The sequence below is a fragment of a genome, unplaced genomic scaffold, assembly GCF_019419815.1.
Source record: "Pyrus x bretschneideri cultivar Hongxiangsu unplaced genomic scaffold, Pyrus_bretschneideri_v1 Contig48, whole genome shotgun sequence".
Classification (NCBI taxonomy): Eukaryota; Viridiplantae; Streptophyta; class Magnoliopsida; order Rosales; family Rosaceae; genus Pyrus; species Pyrus x bretschneideri.
This window is the reverse complement of record NW_025999785.1, coordinates 1,958,777-1,977,841: the sequence shown is the minus strand read 5'-3', so window position 1 is coordinate 1,977,841 and position 19,065 is coordinate 1,958,777. Positions and strand designations below refer to the sequence as shown.

The window sequence follows — 19,065 nt, the reverse complement described above, 5'->3', positions numbered from 1 at the left end:
TACATAACCTAAACTTGCCAAGGCAAAAGCTAACATACTGTCTTCTGTCAAAGACAATGCTGTCAACCTTCAACAGTAACATTTAACAGAAACAGTTAACAAGTTCAAGACTTTGTCCCCAATTTCGATCCGAAAGTTTAAATATTTGATACAAAGTTTTATTTTTCTTGGTTTTTTTCGGTTAAGAAAAAGGTTCGAAGAAAAGAAACGGCCTGCATATAGACGGAGGGGATGCAAGAACTTCATTTAGCGGTAGGTGTATGACGGACCTGCAAAAGCATAACGGGATGAAACTGGTGCATGCACAGGATCCGGCTTGGTCGTCTGGTAGGCTTCTGTACGGTTATAACTGTAAGACTCATGTTGAGTTGTCAATTATTATGAATCGAATTACTTGAAAGACAAATCACTTGATCTTTAAGATATTTGGCTTTTAACGTGATTGAATATTGGTTAGCAAGAATCATGGAACCAAGATATATTTAGTTGACTAATTGAAACCCTAATTAAGTAAGACACATTGTACATGCCTTGGTGGGACAACATGAAGAATAAATGGTGATTTGGTGTATTCCTCTAATTACTATAATAGGCGGAATTGGAGGAACCCTAATCACTATATTAAGGGTGTCCCTGCTTTCACAAAATACACGTTCCATTCCGAGCAAACCCTATTATTACTGGAACACTTCCGCTTGTTGAAAGTAGAAGACTCTTTTGTCATCCGCAAGAGCCATGTCTTCCGCAAGAGCCATGTCTTCCGTATTCCAAAGATAAGTAAATTGTAATTGATTTATTGTAATTTTGATTTATCAAATCCGTAATCCTAATGTCTTGTTGTTGTTCTTATGATTTCAGAAATATCTTACAATAACCTAATGGAGCATCAGCAGCAGCAGCATCTTGTCTCGAGTACAATAATAATCTCTCTACACGACGAACGGGTTCTCTCCTATGCACAGGATCAATCTCAATCATGTAACTGTCTCTTCGTCTGTTGCTGTTCTCTCTCCTTTGCACAGGATCGGCCTCAATTAGGTAGTTCTCTCTCATTCCACCAACAGAATAAGGTCCTGACATAACATCCTCTCTCCTATTGGGTGCCAGGTATGGGTCCGACAATGAAGAATCATAATAGGAGCGATAATATGGATCCCTTGTTTTTGCACCTAAAATGTACCCATTACTCATTTGGGTCATTTGGGTTAAATATGGTATTTGAAGGATTATTGTGCAAGAAGGCTAATTTGGAAAAATATTTGTTTGTAAGTGGGGTAATTTGACAATATAATATTGTCTTTTCCCCTTTGTTTGAGTGGTGGGAGTTTGCCAAGAGCTTTGTTTAATCAAAACAAATGTTTGCTCTTGGATTGGAAGATAACATGCAGACACGGAAGTGGACACATGGAGGACACAAGCCACCTTGTTTTTTTTATTATTAGTTTATTGCAAGTGATGGAGACATGTGCTAGAAACATGTGGTAGAAATGCAAGTTGCCATTTTTAATAATATTTCACATGCAAGCTGGCAAAGGAAATGCATTCGAGCTGGATTGGTGTTCTCAGCAAGGAGGCTCTTTCAGATCTCTATATAAAGGGGCAGAGGCACAAGAATTATGGACACTCAACCAATCAAACAAACATACAAACTCTGGTCTCAAGCCAGATTTGCATCCAAAAGCTGTAATCAGCCCAGATCCCAGTTCTTTTAGCAATAGATTCCTTAGAAAAGCTATTCTTTGTCTAGTTTATTAACTCTGCTACTCATTTGGTAGTATCGATCTCCTTTGTAGTTTATGTACAACTAATTTCCAGTCATTTACTTTTCTCTGTCATTTACATTCCAACAACCTTGTCATTTAGTTGTTACATTTCTCCATATAAGTAAAGTCCTTATCTTTAAGGCAAAGAAAGAACCTTGATTTGAGCCACTCCCACTCAATGGCACAATCTCTTAGTCAAAAGTCAAACTCAAGCGCAACCTCAATCATTCAAAACCCGTCTACTAGAGGCATCTAGTAGTGGCACGCTCGCACCCGCCAATTTCTTGTTTGAGTAAATTCCCGGCATGCCCACGAGGCCCATAGCGAATTTAGGGAGCAAACACCTTGCATATGCATCCACGGCAGTAGCAGATGTTGCAGGTGGCAACTCACGTCTGGTGCCAATAGTATGAGTGTCATTCAAGTAAGGACGATCAGAATGAACATTCTCTCGATGTGCAGGGACATCATCTCTGTAAATGAAGTTTGTCTGTCGTAGAAGATGCTCTCCTCCATACTCCCTACGGCGAGATTCCCCAGCAGAAGTAATTGAATGAGAAGTCACATTTCTCCTGTCTCCCCGAAGACCATAAGCTCGATATTCCTTTTCAGTTAGGTACAAATCATGCGAAGTCTCCTCTCTCCTTGCAGGTACCACTTCTCGGTATGCAACATGCTGGTCCCTTTCATGGGCAAACACCGGATAACTCCTATCAGTGTGGCCTCTATCATTCGGCTTGAGCTTTAACTGCTTCATGTTTGGATTCCAAAACCATCCTTAACTAACTAAACATGTTTTGTGCCGGAAGATTTCATAGAGCACCCTCAACTAACTAATCACTAGCTAATATTTGTCATAGAATTTCTAAGGCTATTCTTCGGCCGGCCGGTGTTATGACCGGACTCAAAACGAGAGAAGAAATCCGTCGACGGTCAGGCAGTTGATGCTTGGGCAGCGGCATTGAAGGTGAGCGGCTTGATGTCCATGGAACGCATGTAACTCAAAAACTGTCCGGGCAGCTCTTCCAGAAGACCTTGAACAACAGAAATCTGCCCACCTGCAAACAAGTTACAAACCCCACAGATTTTATCAGCTATAATACGAAAGAAGACCCGAGAAAAAAAAAATTTACAATTGCCAATTTAATACAGGTTGAATGAAAGTCTGAACAGAGTTCTAGTAACTTCGCATCACACGATGTTGACGTGCACCTAAGGTACAATGGATGTTTAGAAAGAGAAATGGAGGTCATGGATACTTACTCTGCACATCTCTCATTGGAACGAACTGGACAATGTCACGCGTAGCTATGCGACCTGTAGAACTTTCTAATCGTTGCCCATTGTCAGCGTCAAGGATCTGCCAAATACAAAAGATTCAGACAAAACTTCATGATATGCAGAAATCAAAAACCAGTATGTGAAAATCCTGAATAAACACAAGTATTACCTCCATTCGTTTGAAATCCGCATTACCAACTCCAACGATGAGGATTGATAGAGGAAGATTAGATGCCCTCACCAAAGCATCTTTTGTTTCTTGAAGGTCAGTGAGGATTCCATCCTAGAAAACAAGATGGTATTTATATTATCATTTTTGGTAAAACAAAGAACCGAGGAGTTAAAAATTCAATTTGAATTCGCCGTGCTCTTACTGTTATAATGAGCAAGACGTAGTACTTGTTGTTGTTGGACGAGAGGGAACTGGCGGCAATTTCTGCAGCCCTGTTAACCACTTGGCCAAACAACGTCGGTCCTGACAGAGCAACGTTGCGTAGAGCATTGGCATAAGCAGCCATTATGCCTTCAACTCCGACAACCTGTTAAATAAATGACACAATTGAATTTACTGAGATGGTTAAACAAAATATAGTTCAGTTGTATTGAATGAGATTGCAAACAAAGGGTAAAAGAGCATTGCAAAGAGTTAAACTGCTCCTTTACCTCAGATTCACTTGCATTTCCATTCAAGTTGAAGCAGTGTGATACAGTTCCATTAGCCGTCCTTCCTCCAAAGCCCCAAGCAGGAAAACTCTTATCAGCATCGTAGAACTGAATGACTTGTCCTACTTCTGTTATAGCCTGCAAATGACATCGTTGATTTACCAGACAACATCTAATCAATCAATATGCTTTCGCTAAATATTGAACAGAAAAGTACCCATAACAACAAACGCTCGAGAACAAATGACGTTAATTATGTACGAATTCAATACACGTCTGCAAAAAGAATATGGCGGATAAGATAGAACTATCCCTATTGAAGCACATGCTTACCTGTTGGTAAGAATTCAGCCGGCCATAAGGATCAATATGGTGCAAAGACTCGGGCTTTCTAGGATCTCCATTTGAACCTGGACAAAATTTAATATTCGAAACAAGAAAATATATCAAACCCATGAACTTTTGCAGAATGAAGACTGAATTAAATTACTAGACTATCAGGCATTGCTTACCCGTAAAATCAACTGCAACCATGAAGTTAAGCTCAAATCCACTAGATATATAGTCAACAAAGCTGAATTGTTCTTTCTCACAAAATTGATCCACAAATAGCTGACCCTTCAAAACCTACGTTAGCATATTACAAAGCAAACGTGAGTAAATTCAAATTGACATGAAATACTAAGGAATTGGACTGCAAGATTGAATAAATACCTTTTCATGATCCGCACGAGAAGATGGAATAAAAAAGTTCACCCCACTTTTTTCTTTGAATAGTTTTTCAAGGTCTGCTACTGATTTTTGGAGTTTCCTGAGTAAAACGAATAGAGAGGTTAATTTCAAAACTTTCATTTTTTTGTGTTCCAGGCACAAAACAATGATATCATGCAAGAAGTAACAAAATAAAGAAGTTGGAACCAATCAATAATTACCCAATAAGAACGTGGTTGCCATCGCTGTTGAAATCAAAACACTCAATAACCAGTGGGGTGTCCTGCATCAAATTGAAGAAAGTTATATGATCTCTCTTATCGTATTTGTCAATTACCAAAATTTATATACTCTAATTTAACAGGTAACCAAGCAATAATTCACAAGCTTACCTTGCTTCCGAACTGTTGCATACTCAGGCATAATGGTTTCCAGGTCGGGTTTAAATTGTTATCCACCACTTCAGTCTTGCAAATTGGAATAGAACCCCCAGTCTCAACAGTCCTTGATATTCTTAAGAAAGGATCCTGAAGTGAAGAATCAGGAAAAGAAACCTAAGAATCATACAATATAGGAAATTTGTATATACAAATTAAAAGATCCCACGAAGCTTCTTTGAAATGCTTACGCTTTTAGAAAGGAGATCTTTGTTGTCCAAGTGGGCACAGCGGAATTTAATCTCTACAGCACTCCTAGAAGCAATAGTTTCCTCGGCATGCACAGTGAGTGTTCCAAAGTTTCTCAAACCTCCATGTCCGTTTTTGCCTTTCAGAGTCAATGTTAAACTTCGATTTTGTTTAGTCACAATCTGCCATCAGAAAAGAGAACAAGTACACAGCAAAATATAAATTAGGTTCGACTTCATTTACTTGAAAACTAAGAAATCTTAGGTACTGATTTCAATACATTTTGGGCGACGGTTTTGCTTATGATTAAATAAAGGAAAGCACTACAAGCTATATCGATATCTTTCCTTAGCTGCATCAACGGTGAGCAGTGCAGTAACTATTAACATTGAAAATTAAACATGAAAAGAAACACATAACCCGAAGTATTAATTAAAATACATATCACACCAGCTCAATGAAAATATATGAGTTGAACAGATTTCAAGAGAATTACCTCTGAAAGGACACAACTGCCTTCTCCAAGAAACTCTTGATCCCTCAAATTCAGAGTCTGCAAGGCAACAAAATAAGAAGGTTAACACATGAATTGTATTAGGTTTTTCGTTCTAAAAGAAAACGCTAAAAATTCAAAGAAGTCTCGTCATACCTTTACAGGTACATTGTGGTATTGTGTATCAACATCGTAGACACGGAATCTTGGAGGAGAACACAAGAAAAGAAAATAAGCAAACGTCTGATAAACTACAAAGATATCTTCAGAAACATATGTGCTACAGAAAATATGAGGAACTTACATCAAATTCTGCACCATCTCGAACTGATAAGCTACTGAAACTTTCTGTATCCATACCGGATTTAAATTGTTCAGTATGACTTCAGTTCTCCCGAGTTCCTCTAGCTTACCATCATTCTTCTTGAGGTATACAACCACCATAGGATCACTCTGAAAGAAAACCAGAGAATTTTTTAGCCTCGATAGTAAACTCGTAGCGGTCAGATGACACTGTTACAATAACTTTGTTACTTAGATAAAACTTAACCAGTATTTTAACTGCTATGTTATCACAAGTAAGGTGACATGGATAACATACCTTTGAAGTCACATCAAGATCAAGCAGCTTGGATGCTGAAAAGGATAACTGTAGCAAAAAATTGAAAAGCATTAACACAAAACAACAAAAACAACAACCAAGCCTAATTCACTAAGTGGCGTCGGTTGTATGACTCCTAATACACCATTGCACTTGGTTTTAGAAGACAAAAGATGAAAGAGAAAATTCAAAGGAAATAAAGAATCAAGGCCTTTGGAATTTGGACCCAGCAAAGCATCACATTGTAAAAAAGGTTTTGTCTGATGGTCCCCAAGTCACATTGGCATAACAAAAAAAATGAGAATCTTGCTAATGTCCTGTTTGTGAGACCCTCAAATCAACATGCAGCCTCACGTAACACACCAATCACTTGTGAAACATGCATGCAAATAAACATGATACACACAAAGTTGACTTAGTATTTTGGTCAAACATTTGGAACACATTGTAAACCAAATATGACTTTGGGTCCTTAATATTGTGGGAAGTCTTATTTCAGGCTGCCAGATTTCATGCCTTGTCCAATCACTCAATAAGATGTTTGCATTAACAATCGTATAACTGTTTACTTTCCACTTAAATAATTTCACTAACAAGCATATTCACATAATGCTTTTGGATGATATATTAAGAATCAATAACGTGTGATGTGTTCGTTAATAAACGGACGTGTTCAGACCGCCTAACACAGGAGTCTCACCAACATTTGGATGAGTGGGTATTGTGACGCTTGGCATTTTAATGGATATTGTGGATACATGGTAACACGCCACCTTGCAATGAACTATGAATGAAACTTCATCTTCAAGACTTCAACAATATAATAGTAAAATGGACTGAACTTTTCAATTTTCTCTGCAACCTAACAGCAGAAACTCTACAACAACAAAAATATAATGGTAAAATCCGCTGAATTATTCAATTTTCTCTGCAACCTAGCAGCAGAAACCGTACAACAACAAAACAAGTTTCTACGACTTGAATTTGTGATCTTTCGGTCATAAAAGAGACATTTTCGTAATGCTAAAAAACTCAATAAATAAAAAACATTTGCAATAAAAAGAAGGAAAAAAAAAATTGAGACAAATAATATTTTCAAAATACAACTACAAAATAATATTTGCAAAACTCAAAATATATGCAATCAAAATATGAATAAAATAAAATAAGATCTTGTAAGGTTATATTTATAGCCAAAATAACTAATAACTAATATATATATATATGTGTGTATGTAAATTTCGCAAAACTCAATATATATGTAAATTAAATAAGAAATTCCAAGAAAAGAATGAAATAGGAATTCCAGAAAAACTAAGAAATTAAAAAATTCAAAGGTTGGAGGAGTGGGGATTTGAAGGCAAATCGATCACACTGCAGAAGCAGTGCTGGAGTTGTACCTCGAGTTGCGTAAAAAGCGGGTAAGCACCATGCTCCCTGTAAAAGAATTCAATGGCATCGTTGTGAGCGCCGTCGTTCTTGGCGTTCGGTTCGGTGGGCCTTGGCAGGGCCCCGCCCACGGCGTCCTTGCCTCCCCTCACGTCCGAAAAGCATCCTCCCATCCCTTTCAATCAAAAATCCCAAACCTTTATCCGTACTCTCTCTCTCCTCTTTCTTCGTCTCTCTGAAATTCGAGTATCCTGGAAGCAAATTGCTACTGTTAATCGCAAAATCAGTCTGCTAATTAGGAGATTTTGCGTGATTAAGCTTCGTTAAACCCTGAGGATTATGGTATTTGATTCTTTGCGATGCGCATATATGTATATATAGGCAGTGAGATGGTTTCTTGCATATACATATAAGAGGAATGCAAAGTTGGTGCTTTATACATGTTCCTGCCTTATCCGGAAATTTTCTCGAACGCGGATGGTAGATGGGTAATTTCGTCGAAGCTTCAATTTATATTTTTTTTTTTAGTGCACACCAAGAGGCAGGAGAGTTCGATTTTTTTTTGTTCCCTCGAAGAAGAAGAGGAATTCGATTAAGCTGCCATTATATGAAATTTATCACAAGTATTTTTAAATAATGAAAGAAAAGTCCTTTTTTTTAATGGAAAATCAATAAAAATGTTGGACAAATATAATAAAATTAACTTAGCTTCTCAATGTGAGTAGAAGTTTTGAATTTCCTACGTTGTCGATTTACGAGACTTTGTACTTATAATCTAAACTGTTTATATTGTAAATAACTATGTAAAGATTATATGTGCAAAAAACTAATAAATTATGAGATCGTTCAGTTATTGAATTGTATAAAAACATCTGAACGGATTTCGTAAAAACATTATTAATCATTTATCTATTTACTAAAATTGATTGGCTCAACGATTTTTTATTTTTATTTTTTTTTGTATCTTTACAAAATAAATTATTATATGAACTGTTCTATTATTCTGTAAATCGGCCGCACAATATTTTGAGGAATAACTCCTTTGAGGAGTCAAAACCATTTTTAAAAATACTTTTTTAAGTCATAAAATAGTTTTAATATTAAGAATGAAGAAATTAATATTTTTTGAAATTTTCTTTTAATAAGCAATATGAATGGGCTAAGCCTCAAATGCACCTTTGGCGAATCACAGAAGACCTCTCACTCACGAGTGAAGAAAAATACTTTTAAACCGTAGTATTAAGTGATAATATTTTATGCTTTTACAAGAAGGTGAATTAAATCTTAATATTTTTTGTACTTTGCAGCTTAGTAGAGTTGGCAATATGGTACAACCTTTTGTCTCAAGTTCAAATCCTCATTTCGTAATTTAGTTAATTTATATAAAAGATTTTATTTTTTGCCAAAACAAAAGTTATTTTTTTATATTTATTTATAAAGAATAATACAAAAGTTAAGAGAAGGAATATCACTCGCCTGCATTTTAGTAGGAAATAGATGGATCTCTTTCATCAAATCCACCAATCCGGACGCTTTAAAATTTGATCTAATGGCTAAAGTTATCATAACTTTTAAAGGAAACTCCTATTTTTAGCCGTTGGATCAAATTTCAAGACCCGAATTGATAAATTTGGTGAAAATATCGGGAGAGGATCCTTTTCCGTTTTGATATTTATTAATAAAGTTCACTTTTTTGGCTTAACTATTAATGTAGGGTTGATCATTTCTTTTCTTCATGTTGGGAAAACACTTTAATTATAAGAAAAGGAAGCAACAAAACGTGTGAAGTACCAAGACTGCTCACCTAAGTACTAGGATTGCTCTCCTAATTTGAGGCCCTTTGAAGACGTCTTTCGCATGAAGCTTCAGATTTATCTAATGGTGAATAAACTTATGGGTTTAAATTATTTCTAATATTTTGGTAAATAGAAATAATCTAAAGTTTATTCACTATTAGATAAATCTGAAGTTTCATACGAAAGAGGTCCTCACAAGTAGGGGCAAATTCACTTCGAGACAAGGTGGGGTCACTTGACCTCCACAAACTCAGAAATCCTTCGTGCAAGAGCTGGGTACTGCCTTTAAAAATCTAAGATGCTCTTGAAAGCTGTCATCTAACTGCTTTTTGAACTGCCTTTATGGTTCCTAGGCATGATAGTTGCTAATCTTATGCCTTTGTATGTGTTGGTATAGGCATCTGTTGATATACTCACTTGGCATATACTGGCATATGTGGGCAAGCTTGCTCAAAAACTATTAACATTAGAAGACATGCTTGCGCGAAAGATGTTGACATGTGTGTAATAAGAATTGATAAATGATCTCAGGCCTACCAAAACTCGATAAAATCCTAATTTACTTTCCATTCCGCCCAAATTTTTTTTTGCTCGCTATTCTTATTGAACCCCATATTTCATCGATCTACCATTGCTCACAAGTCTTGAAAATGAAGCTTTAGGTGAGCAAGCGCAAAGGATAATCAAAAGCAGATGAACGGTCTATACCTAACTCCAACTTCAACAACAATCCTCCATACCAAAAAAATAATAAAGAAGAAATAAAATTAAAATAATTTCCTAAATTTTAAGAAAATGTTTCATGAATTACTAATTTTCTAAACCAAATTTGTGAGAATGATATGACACATAATATTTGCTCAATTTGTTTATGAAGACAAATAACCAAATAAAAACATTCATCAAATAAATTGGTTTACTAGTTTGAGGACTGAACGGAATCGAACCAAATCAAACTGAATTGTTCAAATTGCTTACAAGGGTTGGTCCAGTTGGTAAGAGCGTGCATGTGGTTAACCGCAATTCAAGTTCGATTCTCGCATCTAATAGTTCTCGTTGATGCGAGATTTGTAAATTCATACATAAATCTATATAATTAGTAGCTGACAGTTAAATGTTATGCGTAACGCTGGTGGTAAGAGCAGTCAATCTCCTCCTTTCTTCTTCAAAGTTAGACTTTGGAAAATTTAAATTGTATGGCGTGTGGGAAACAAGGTACTTGTGGATAAACTTAATGACTCGACTCCAATATGTCTTTCTTTTTCTCTTTTTCATCGAAGTTGACTTCAATTTGTTTATGGATAATAGTCTACAGAAAATTATTTAGGCAAGACTTCTTACAGCGGTTTAGCTGGCGTCACCAGAATGAAGCATGCATGCATAAATCAAATAGTATATCACGATCAGGTCTCAACTTTGGATAAATTTATCAACAATTTCTTGGGTAAATATGCTTGCGGCTGAGTGCTGACCATCTCATTGCAACATTATTAAAATCTCAATTACACATACATACGTGCAGTGACACATTCAAGATTTGGATTTTGGGGAGTTTCAATGTTAAAAGTTCAAATTTTTAGACAGAAACAAAGCGAGAAGCATGTAAAAAAATTTAGTTTATTTACTGAGGTACTTCATGGAACACTAATGGGTCTGTTGTCATCAGCTAAACTATGTTGCGTAGATGTCAACACAGTTCGATATGTCAAAACAATCTAATAAGTGATATCGACAGAATTTGTCAAGTAATGTCAGTGCAACTTGTCGAGATATGCATGACAAACATTACATCAAACAATTGGTGGGCACAAAAAGACATGTACCAAATAAATGAAGGGTCGTTGGAAGACATTCACATGTATATTTTCTAGACTTCAAACGATTCTGAGATCACTTGGTCCTAATGTGCATTCACCTCTGCATGCGTGTGCACATTGAGATCGTTTAAATACAATGTGAAATATAGATCACACAAAATATCCCTTCATGTATAGATAGGATTTGGATCCCATTCGGATCCAAATTGTAGGGATCTAGAAATCATCACATTTTAGCGATTTATCGTGCATCGTACAGTTAGAAATTATTTAATCTTTTTTTATTTAAAATTAAACACAAATAGTACTTGAAGAAAATTGACCGCATGATATACGATGAACGGCTAGAATATAAGAATCATTAGGATCCTTATAAAGTGAATCCATAGAGGATCCTTTTCTTTGTAATATACTACATTAGCTTAATTAGCTACATTATTATTTTAAATATTTATAGTTACTTGCTTGGAAAATGTATGTATAATATGAAATAATGAATATTCTTTACATACATGATGCATCTGGAAAAGTCCCTGGAAAAGGTTGTGGGTTGACGATTGACTGACTAGGCGGAGACCAATTCCACTTTTTGATAGTTACGATACCGACCAAGTTCCAATAACCCAAGTAAATTTGCATCGAAAATGCCTGGAGCAGATTCTCTTAAAATAGGATTTTTCATGAATTTTTGTTATTTTATATTTTTGACATAATATTTTATAATATTGATACATGAATTAAACCATGAACATGAGACCGAGTGGAGTATTCCACTTTTAAGAGAGTTTCATTTCCATTATACATATAAATGTACAAACCTTTTATTCAAAATGATTTCTTAGTACTACGATTTAGTAATTTTTTTTTTTTTACTTGACTCGTAAGTAAGAGCTTTTAAGTTCGATTCTCGCCAAATATGAATTCAGATCTTAGGTTTAATTCTCGTCAAAGATGAATTCGAATCATATTATTGCTAGCTCTGTATGAGGCTAAGCCTGTCATCTCCCCTTTTAGTGTAGATAATATCGTTTAAAAAAAAAAAAAAAGATTTCTATTATTTTGGTAAAAAATGAGGACTATTTATTGAGCCTATCCATTATCGAATTTTAATAATCTGAACTATTTATTTTTTAATTTGCACTTTATAAATCATCATTGCAAAATATTAGTCAAATCAGAAATATTTGAAGTATCTATTCTTTTTATTTTTAAGCCTCATAATGAACTAGCAACGCTTTGATTCAAATTCGTGTTTCGAGATAATCGAATGTAATACCTCTCACTTACTAGTAAAAAGAAATAACACCAGATTGTAATACCAAATAGCATTTGAGGCATCTAATTAAGTTAAAAAAAATTGACAACCACTATGTTCTAAATGAGGACTTTTGAATAAGGTTCTCTATATGGATAAAATTTGGGGAATTCCTATGGATACAGAGAGAGAGAGAGAGAGAGAGAGGGAGAGAGAGAGAGAGAGAGAGAGAGGATTATGATGCAGGAATGTGTTGGAAAGACCGATTATGATGCAGGAACGTGCTGGAAAGACCGGAAACATTGAGAGTAAGTTTTGAAGTTGACATTCCAACAAACATCGGAATTGATTAGTATTTTTCATGCTGAAAGAACTTGTGATTGCATTTGCATGCACGACTCCTATGCACGTTACACGCGGAGAAGTCATCAAACGACAACCTCGTGGAAAAGGAACGTTTATTGTCAATTATATAAATTTTACGCGTAAGCATAAATTATACGCGTAAACCTTTCTTCACATGACAGTTGTAGTATCATACGTATGAAATACTACAATTAATATTACTCAGTGTTATGATAGTTGGTCTCGTGTCTTGTAAGCATGCTTCCTATGTCGTCCTTGTTCGTCATGTTCATTCACACGGCGAATTGTAGGAAGGGAATTGTAGAACATCTTCATCCATGTTAAATTGACATGATTAGGTCTCAAATTCAACCCAAAACACACATCTACACGTTTTTGGGTCATCAAGGCTCACCAATCATGGCACCAGTTGCTCATGAGTCCAAATCTTAATATGTAGCGTTGACATCACACGCACCTAGCTAGGGGAGTGTGAGGCCCGCCATAATGGTTACTTCCAATGTACTTGACACGTGGCCAAACATAAGAGATTACTTTCAAATTTTCTTTCTAATCCAGCCGTTCTTGATATTTTCGTAAGAATAATTTTTTAAATTTACAAAAAATTCAAATAAAAAATTACAAAAATCCTACGGTTACACGTAATTATTAAATTTTTAAGATGTACCATAATTCATTCATAAAAATCTTAAAAATATTTTTTTTAGACATGGACAGATAGCACAATCATGGCCGCCTTCTAAATTAATTTCGTCCTTTCAATAATTACTAAATAATTGAATTATACATTAAAAATAAATAAATCTTTGTCAATGTAACAACATTTACCAAAATCGAGAGCATTATTTGTATGCGACAATTATTGGCCTAAGGGAGGAACTATACCACTCATGGACTTTTCTTGAGATATCAAGTCCACCATTAAAACTTTTGTATCCAAAAAGCCCACTTCCTCATACGAGCGCATTACTCACCCTACAACAGGTAGACACAGCATCTATCATAGAGAAGTGATTTCCGTAAACTCACTTTCTCTCTGTAATCGTCTGCAAAATTGAAAAAAGAGTGCACGGAAATCATTCCCTTTTATCAAACAGAGAAAGCTACACTACATAACCTAAACTTGCCAAGGCAAAAGCTAACATACTGTCTTCTGTCAAAGACAATGCTGTCAACCTTCAGCAGTACCATTTAACAGAAACAGTTAACGAGTTCAAGACCTTGTCCCTAATTTCAATTCGAAACTTTAAATATTTGATACAAAGTTTTATTTTTCTTCTTGTTTTTTTGGTTAAGAAAAAAGTTCGAAGAAAAGAACCGGCCTGCATAGACGGAAGGGATGCAAGAACTTCATTTAGCGGTAGGTGTATGACGGACCTGCAAAAGCATAACGAGATGAAACTGGTGCATGCACAGTATCCGGATTGGTCGCCTGGTAGGCTTCTGTACGGTTATAACCTAATGGAGCATCAACAGCAGCAGCATCTTGTCTCGAGTACAATGATAATCTCTCTACACGATGAACGGGTTCTCTCCTATACACAGGATCAGTCTCAATCCGGTAACTGTCTCTTCGTCTGTTGCTGGTTTCTCTCCTTTGCACAGGATCAGCCTCAATTAGGTAGTTCTCTCTCCTTCCACCAACAGAATAAGGTCCTGACATAACATCCTCTCTCCTATTGGGTGCCAGGTATGGGTCCGACAATGAAGAATCATAATAGGAGCGATAATATGGATGCCTTGCATATGCATCCACGGCAGCAGCAGATGTTGCAGGTGGCAACTCATGTCTGGTGCCAAGAGTACGAGTGTCATTCAAGTAAGGACGATCAGAATGAACATTCTCTCGATGTGCAGGGACATCATCTCTGTAAATGAAGTTTGTCTGTCGTAGAAGATGCTCTCCTTCATGCTCCCTACGGCAAGATTCCCCAGCATAAGTAATTGAATGAGAAGTCACATTCCTCCTGTCTCCCCGAAGACCATAAGCTCGATATTCCTTTTCAGTTAGGTACAAATCATGAGAAGTTTCCTCTCTCCTTGCAGGTACGACTTCTCGGTATGCAACATGCTGGTCCCCTTCATGGGCAAACACCGGATAACTCCTAGCATCAGTATGGGCATAAGGATCTCTAGTATGTGCATCCCTTTTTGAAAGCGGCCGTGATTCTCTCACCCTTTCATGAACTCCCCGATCCCGAGCTTTTGCTTCCGGCGGGGAACGGGGGGCTAGAACCGATGAATGCACTTGAGCTGGTCGGAAAAGTGCTGTGAGCCTCCTGACCTGAAATAAAAATATTGGATACAATCCCGCAAAAATGTAACAAAACGATGGCACCTCAGTCCAGGAAAGAGAAAAAAAGCAATTAATAAAAGGAGAGTGGGTTATCTCACTTGTCGGACTGTAAGTTCAGTTTTGAACTTGTTTTTCTTATCATAGTTTTCCTTTATTGCCTTCTTGAAAACACTTTCAGGCAGAGGGAGACAATCTTTCTCCACGTTGAACCGCACCTGAAACTTGCAAGTCATCAGCACACAAATCTTGTTAACTATAAAAACGCAAACAGGGAGGTGGATCTAAGAGAATGTGACCTGAGCAGGGAAGGCCCCACCAAAAGCTTTTGGCTCAAGTTTTAAGCCTCCAGAAGAGGATGCTTTGTAAACCCCGTACAAAACCTTACGATCGAAATCATAGAGAAAAAGCTTCAACCCAGGTTTGATACCTAAAACAACTTCTTTTTTACCCATTGTAACACCCATGATACGGTATTGGAAACAGTCCGGCTTTGTCTTTCCACTGCACATGAAAATCAAACCGCCAAGCTTTTCTCTCTTATCATCACGTTTTTCACTGTTCTTTTCACTCTTGGCACTCTTGTCTGACTCGCGTCGTTTTTCTGTACTCCTCTGTTTTTGTTGGCTCTTTTCGGATTCGTCAAATTTTCCTGGATTCTTTTGAACCGGATGGCTCTTCTCTGTAGCCTCTTCGTTCGAGATATTCTGTTGGTTCTCTTTTGTTGAACTCAGCTTTTTGCCATCTTGTTCTCTTGTTTTTCTACTCTCGTTGTTACCCCTATTCCTTTTCCTTTTCCTCCCATTAACCTGTGAAGTATCTGTACCTTTGCTAGTTTTCAAACTGTTTTGAATAGGAGTTTTCTTCACGATTTTAGCTTTTCCCTTCAATGATCTTGGGATCCTCTTTCCAGAACTGGATGCTCCCGCAGAAGAGGCAGTTTTCTTTTCAGATAAATCAGGTTTCTTAGATCCTTCCCCAGGAGAAGCCATCTTCTTTTCAGCTGACGCAGGTCCACTGAACGCTTCAGAAGAAGAGGGGGCCTTCAGTTCAGATGACTCTGGTGTGCTGGATGTTTCTACAGGAGAGGGGATTTGTTCAGATGACTCTGGATTATTCAACACTTCAGCAGGTCCACCAATCACTTCAGCAGAAGAAGGGAACTTTAGTTCAGATGACTCTGGGGTGTTGGAGGTTTCTGCAGGTGAGGGGATTTGTTCTGATGGCTCTGGATTATTCAACACTTCAGCAGGAACACTGATCACTTCAGCAGAAGAGTGGACCTTCAGTTCAGATGACTCCAGTGGACTGGTTGTTTCTGCAGGAGAGATGATTTGCTCAGATGACTCTGGATTATTAAACACTTCTGCAGGACTCTCTATTTCCCTCCTGTTATCTGTTTCCATATAGTTATCATCTAGTTCCATAGTATATACATATACCAAACAATCGGGTTCAGAAAGCCCAATGAATCCTGCAAATGATATGGTCAGGAAGTGATTTCTTTTGTTTTCTATCAAAAACAGAAGAACACAGGAACCAGATATCCTGTCCAGGAGACGAGTCAATCGAATGTGAGAAAGAAAAGGAAAGAAAAACAGAGTGAAAAGGAAAGGAAATGAATGTAAAAGCAACAGAAAGAAAAATAAATGGAATGAGTGTAAAAGAACCTTCAATACTTCGCCCTGTTCTGGCTATATGTAAAAACTTAAGCAGCATTGAAATTATATTTTTAGAGGCAATACAGTAAATCCATTGAGACATTTTAGCTAAGTGGAACAATATCATTGTCATTCCAAGAGAATTGCTCAAATTCAAAGTCCTCTTGAATAATTCAGTGCATAACACAGAATGGGTTTCTAATGTCAAGCCATTGTCATATCAATCAGTTTTAATACTGAAAAACACCAACCCTAGAAGCATGAATGTTAGAAGGAGTAAAGACAGATGGTCCTTTATGTTTAAAGAAAGACAGGTAGTCTGTGCACATAATCTCTGCCTATAGAGATAAAATCCCTTCCTCTGTATACACAACGAAGTAAACAAAACAAAAAACAACATTGAAGTTATCAAACTAACAGATACCTCTGCGTTCACGTGTGTGCGTACCCCTATATATGTATATAATTATACATTACAGTGGCCATTAGGTATATCCATGCACGATCAGTATGTGTGTGTATGATGTTGTGCATATGGAGAGAACAATAACTTCCACACCTTTAGGCGGATGTCACATTCCCCATTTTATTCAACAAAGGAAACAACCAGTGTGAAAACTACAATGTCGTCGGAATTTCACTAGAAACATGAGGAACACAGATCTCTTTCTCCACTATACTATATGTATGTGCAAACATAATCACATTACATTCGATCACACAGGAAGTGGGAACAAAAGTAACAGTAAGACTAACTCCAGAAGCTGCTCTTCTGCAATTATATCAAAGCTATTTAACCTAAATTGTGACAGGTGTAATAAAATAGAAGACTCCAGACTAACAACAGATGAAAATTTAGTAGGTTCACTACCTCAATCTAATGAAAATTCTGTCACAATTGATCACATCAATAAATTTCTAGTAAAAATCATGACAAAGGCTTGACTACTAAGTCCCTGACCGTTTTACCATACTTGTTGGCTGAACAGAAACGTGCAACATATGCAAATTTTGTACATGCGAAAAATATCGTGAGCTAAGGAATCTGCTCCGTTAGCAGATCTACTCAATTAAACCAAATTGAATGATTAATAAAAATCATGACACCGATTTGACTATTTAAGTTTTTTCCATACAGGGCGGCTTGGCATTATCATGCGAATGCCACACATGCACTTTTGGTACATCTGGCAGCATCAAGACCAACAAATTTCATATGCACACTTTCTTTTCCTGTTCTCTCCTAGTACCGTTGTTACTGAGATTTACATTATTTCCTTAAGGTAACGGAAATAACCGTTGAAAATCTGAGGGACTCGATTCCATTATACTACGTGTCCTAATTCGAAGAGAAAATCCAAAACAAAAGTGAGCGCGCCATTTGTTTGTTATTACCGGTAATATAGTTACTCCCACCATAACCACTCTAAGCACAAAATAAAGATTAGAATCACATCTAAAGCCTTTACTACCACAAAACCTCATGCTTCCATGGCAATGCCAAGACTTTCATTCGATCAGACCCACAAGTGTGGTGATGATTCTGATGAATGAATGACATGCCCCAAAAGACTGAAGCCCGGATGCATATTTTTAACAACAAAAAAGAGAGAATCTTTACTGTTATCTCAAGTAAAACCAATCATTTGATCAAAACCCAGTTTTGATCATGCAAGTATATTGCAAAAAAGCAATCCACCAACCAATTGAATCAAATTTAAAATCGACCCGACTCGTGCAAAATTGCAAACAATCAAGCTTTACTTCTGAACAAACAATTCAACACCCCCTCTATTTATCTAATTGTCTGCCCAGATAAGAAATGGAAGCATAAAATACAAAATCAACTTAATATCTAAGACTCAGATCTCATACAATTTTAATTCAGCAGCATTATAAAACCAGGATCAAACTGTAAGCCACAAAACTACCAGGATCAAATTCAGAAGAAAATTTTCACAGTCCATGCTTGCAAACACAAGCATTCATACCAAAAGAAAAATTTTCGTTTCCTTACCTCTCCCACCGACCAAACAGAAGCCAGAGAATCTGGAAACCCAAAACCAAAAGAAAATTTTTAATCAGTGAGAAGCTGTTGTGGTTTTAGACAGAGAAACAGATAGAGAGAGATGAGAGAAAGAGAGAGTACCTTCAAAAGGAACCAGAGACTGAGAGGGAGAATCTAACGAGCGTTTCAGAGGAGGAAGAGAATATCTGGAAAGGAACAATTAAAGGACGGTTTTACTCTCTTTCCAGTCTAAATTTTTTAATGACCAAACTGCCCTCCTTTTATAAACCTTTTTTTCTCCTTTTGCACTTCTTTTTCAACGATGTGGTGGTATTCCTCTTC

The 19,065-nt window shown here is 36.7% G+C and overlaps 2 protein-coding genes across 7 annotated transcripts; both read right to left on the bottom strand.

The window, feature by feature from the left end:
• Window positions 1–218: 218 nt before the first annotated feature.
• On the bottom strand, window positions 219–18,966 carry LOC103962887. 5 transcript variants are annotated; one of them, XM_048568530.1, is made up of 7 exons: window positions 18,865–18,940; window positions 18,733–18,764; window positions 15,354–16,602; window positions 15,156–15,272; window positions 14,867–15,045; window positions 2,108–2,473; window positions 832–1,156 (listed from the first exon to the last, which is right to left on the bottom strand). In XM_048568530.1, the coding sequence occupies exons 3-7, from the start codon at window positions 16,479–16,481 to the stop codon at window positions 847–849; spliced, it is 2,100 nt and encodes a 699-aa protein (XP_048424487.1). In that variant the 5' UTR covers window positions 16,482–16,602; window positions 18,733–18,764; window positions 18,865–18,940; the 3' UTR covers window positions 832–846. The 5 variants fall into 5 exon arrangements, with proteins under 5 accessions (XP_048424485.1, XP_048424487.1, XP_048424486.1 ...); XM_048568528.1 differs by lacking the exons at window positions 832–1,156; window positions 2,108–2,473 and adding an exon at window positions 219–349 and having other exon boundaries at window positions 14,219–15,045; window positions 18,865–18,941; XM_048568529.1 differs by lacking the exon at window positions 2,108–2,473 and having other exon boundaries at window positions 14,501–15,045; window positions 18,865–18,938.
• LOC103927979 (protein BONZAI 3) lies at window positions 2,407–7,959 on the bottom strand. 2 transcript variants are annotated; one of them, XM_048568531.1, is made up of 16 exons: window positions 7,539–7,959; window positions 6,139–6,186; window positions 5,842–5,990; window positions 5,694–5,742; window positions 5,541–5,597; window positions 5,047–5,226; window positions 4,811–4,945; window positions 4,640–4,701; window positions 4,422–4,518; window positions 4,220–4,334; window positions 4,041–4,117; window positions 3,708–3,845; window positions 3,419–3,583; window positions 3,214–3,327; window positions 3,027–3,123; window positions 2,407–2,824 (listed from the first exon to the last, which is right to left on the bottom strand). In XM_048568531.1, the coding sequence occupies exons 1-16, from the start codon at window positions 7,698–7,700 to the stop codon at window positions 2,697–2,699; spliced, it is 1,773 nt and encodes a 590-aa protein (XP_048424488.1). In that variant the 5' UTR covers window positions 7,701–7,959; the 3' UTR covers window positions 2,407–2,696. The 2 variants fall into 2 exon arrangements, with proteins under 2 accessions (XP_048424488.1, XP_048424489.1); XM_048568532.1 differs by having other exon boundaries at window positions 2,407–2,821; window positions 7,539–7,958.
• Window positions 18,967–19,065: the final 99 nt, after the last annotated feature.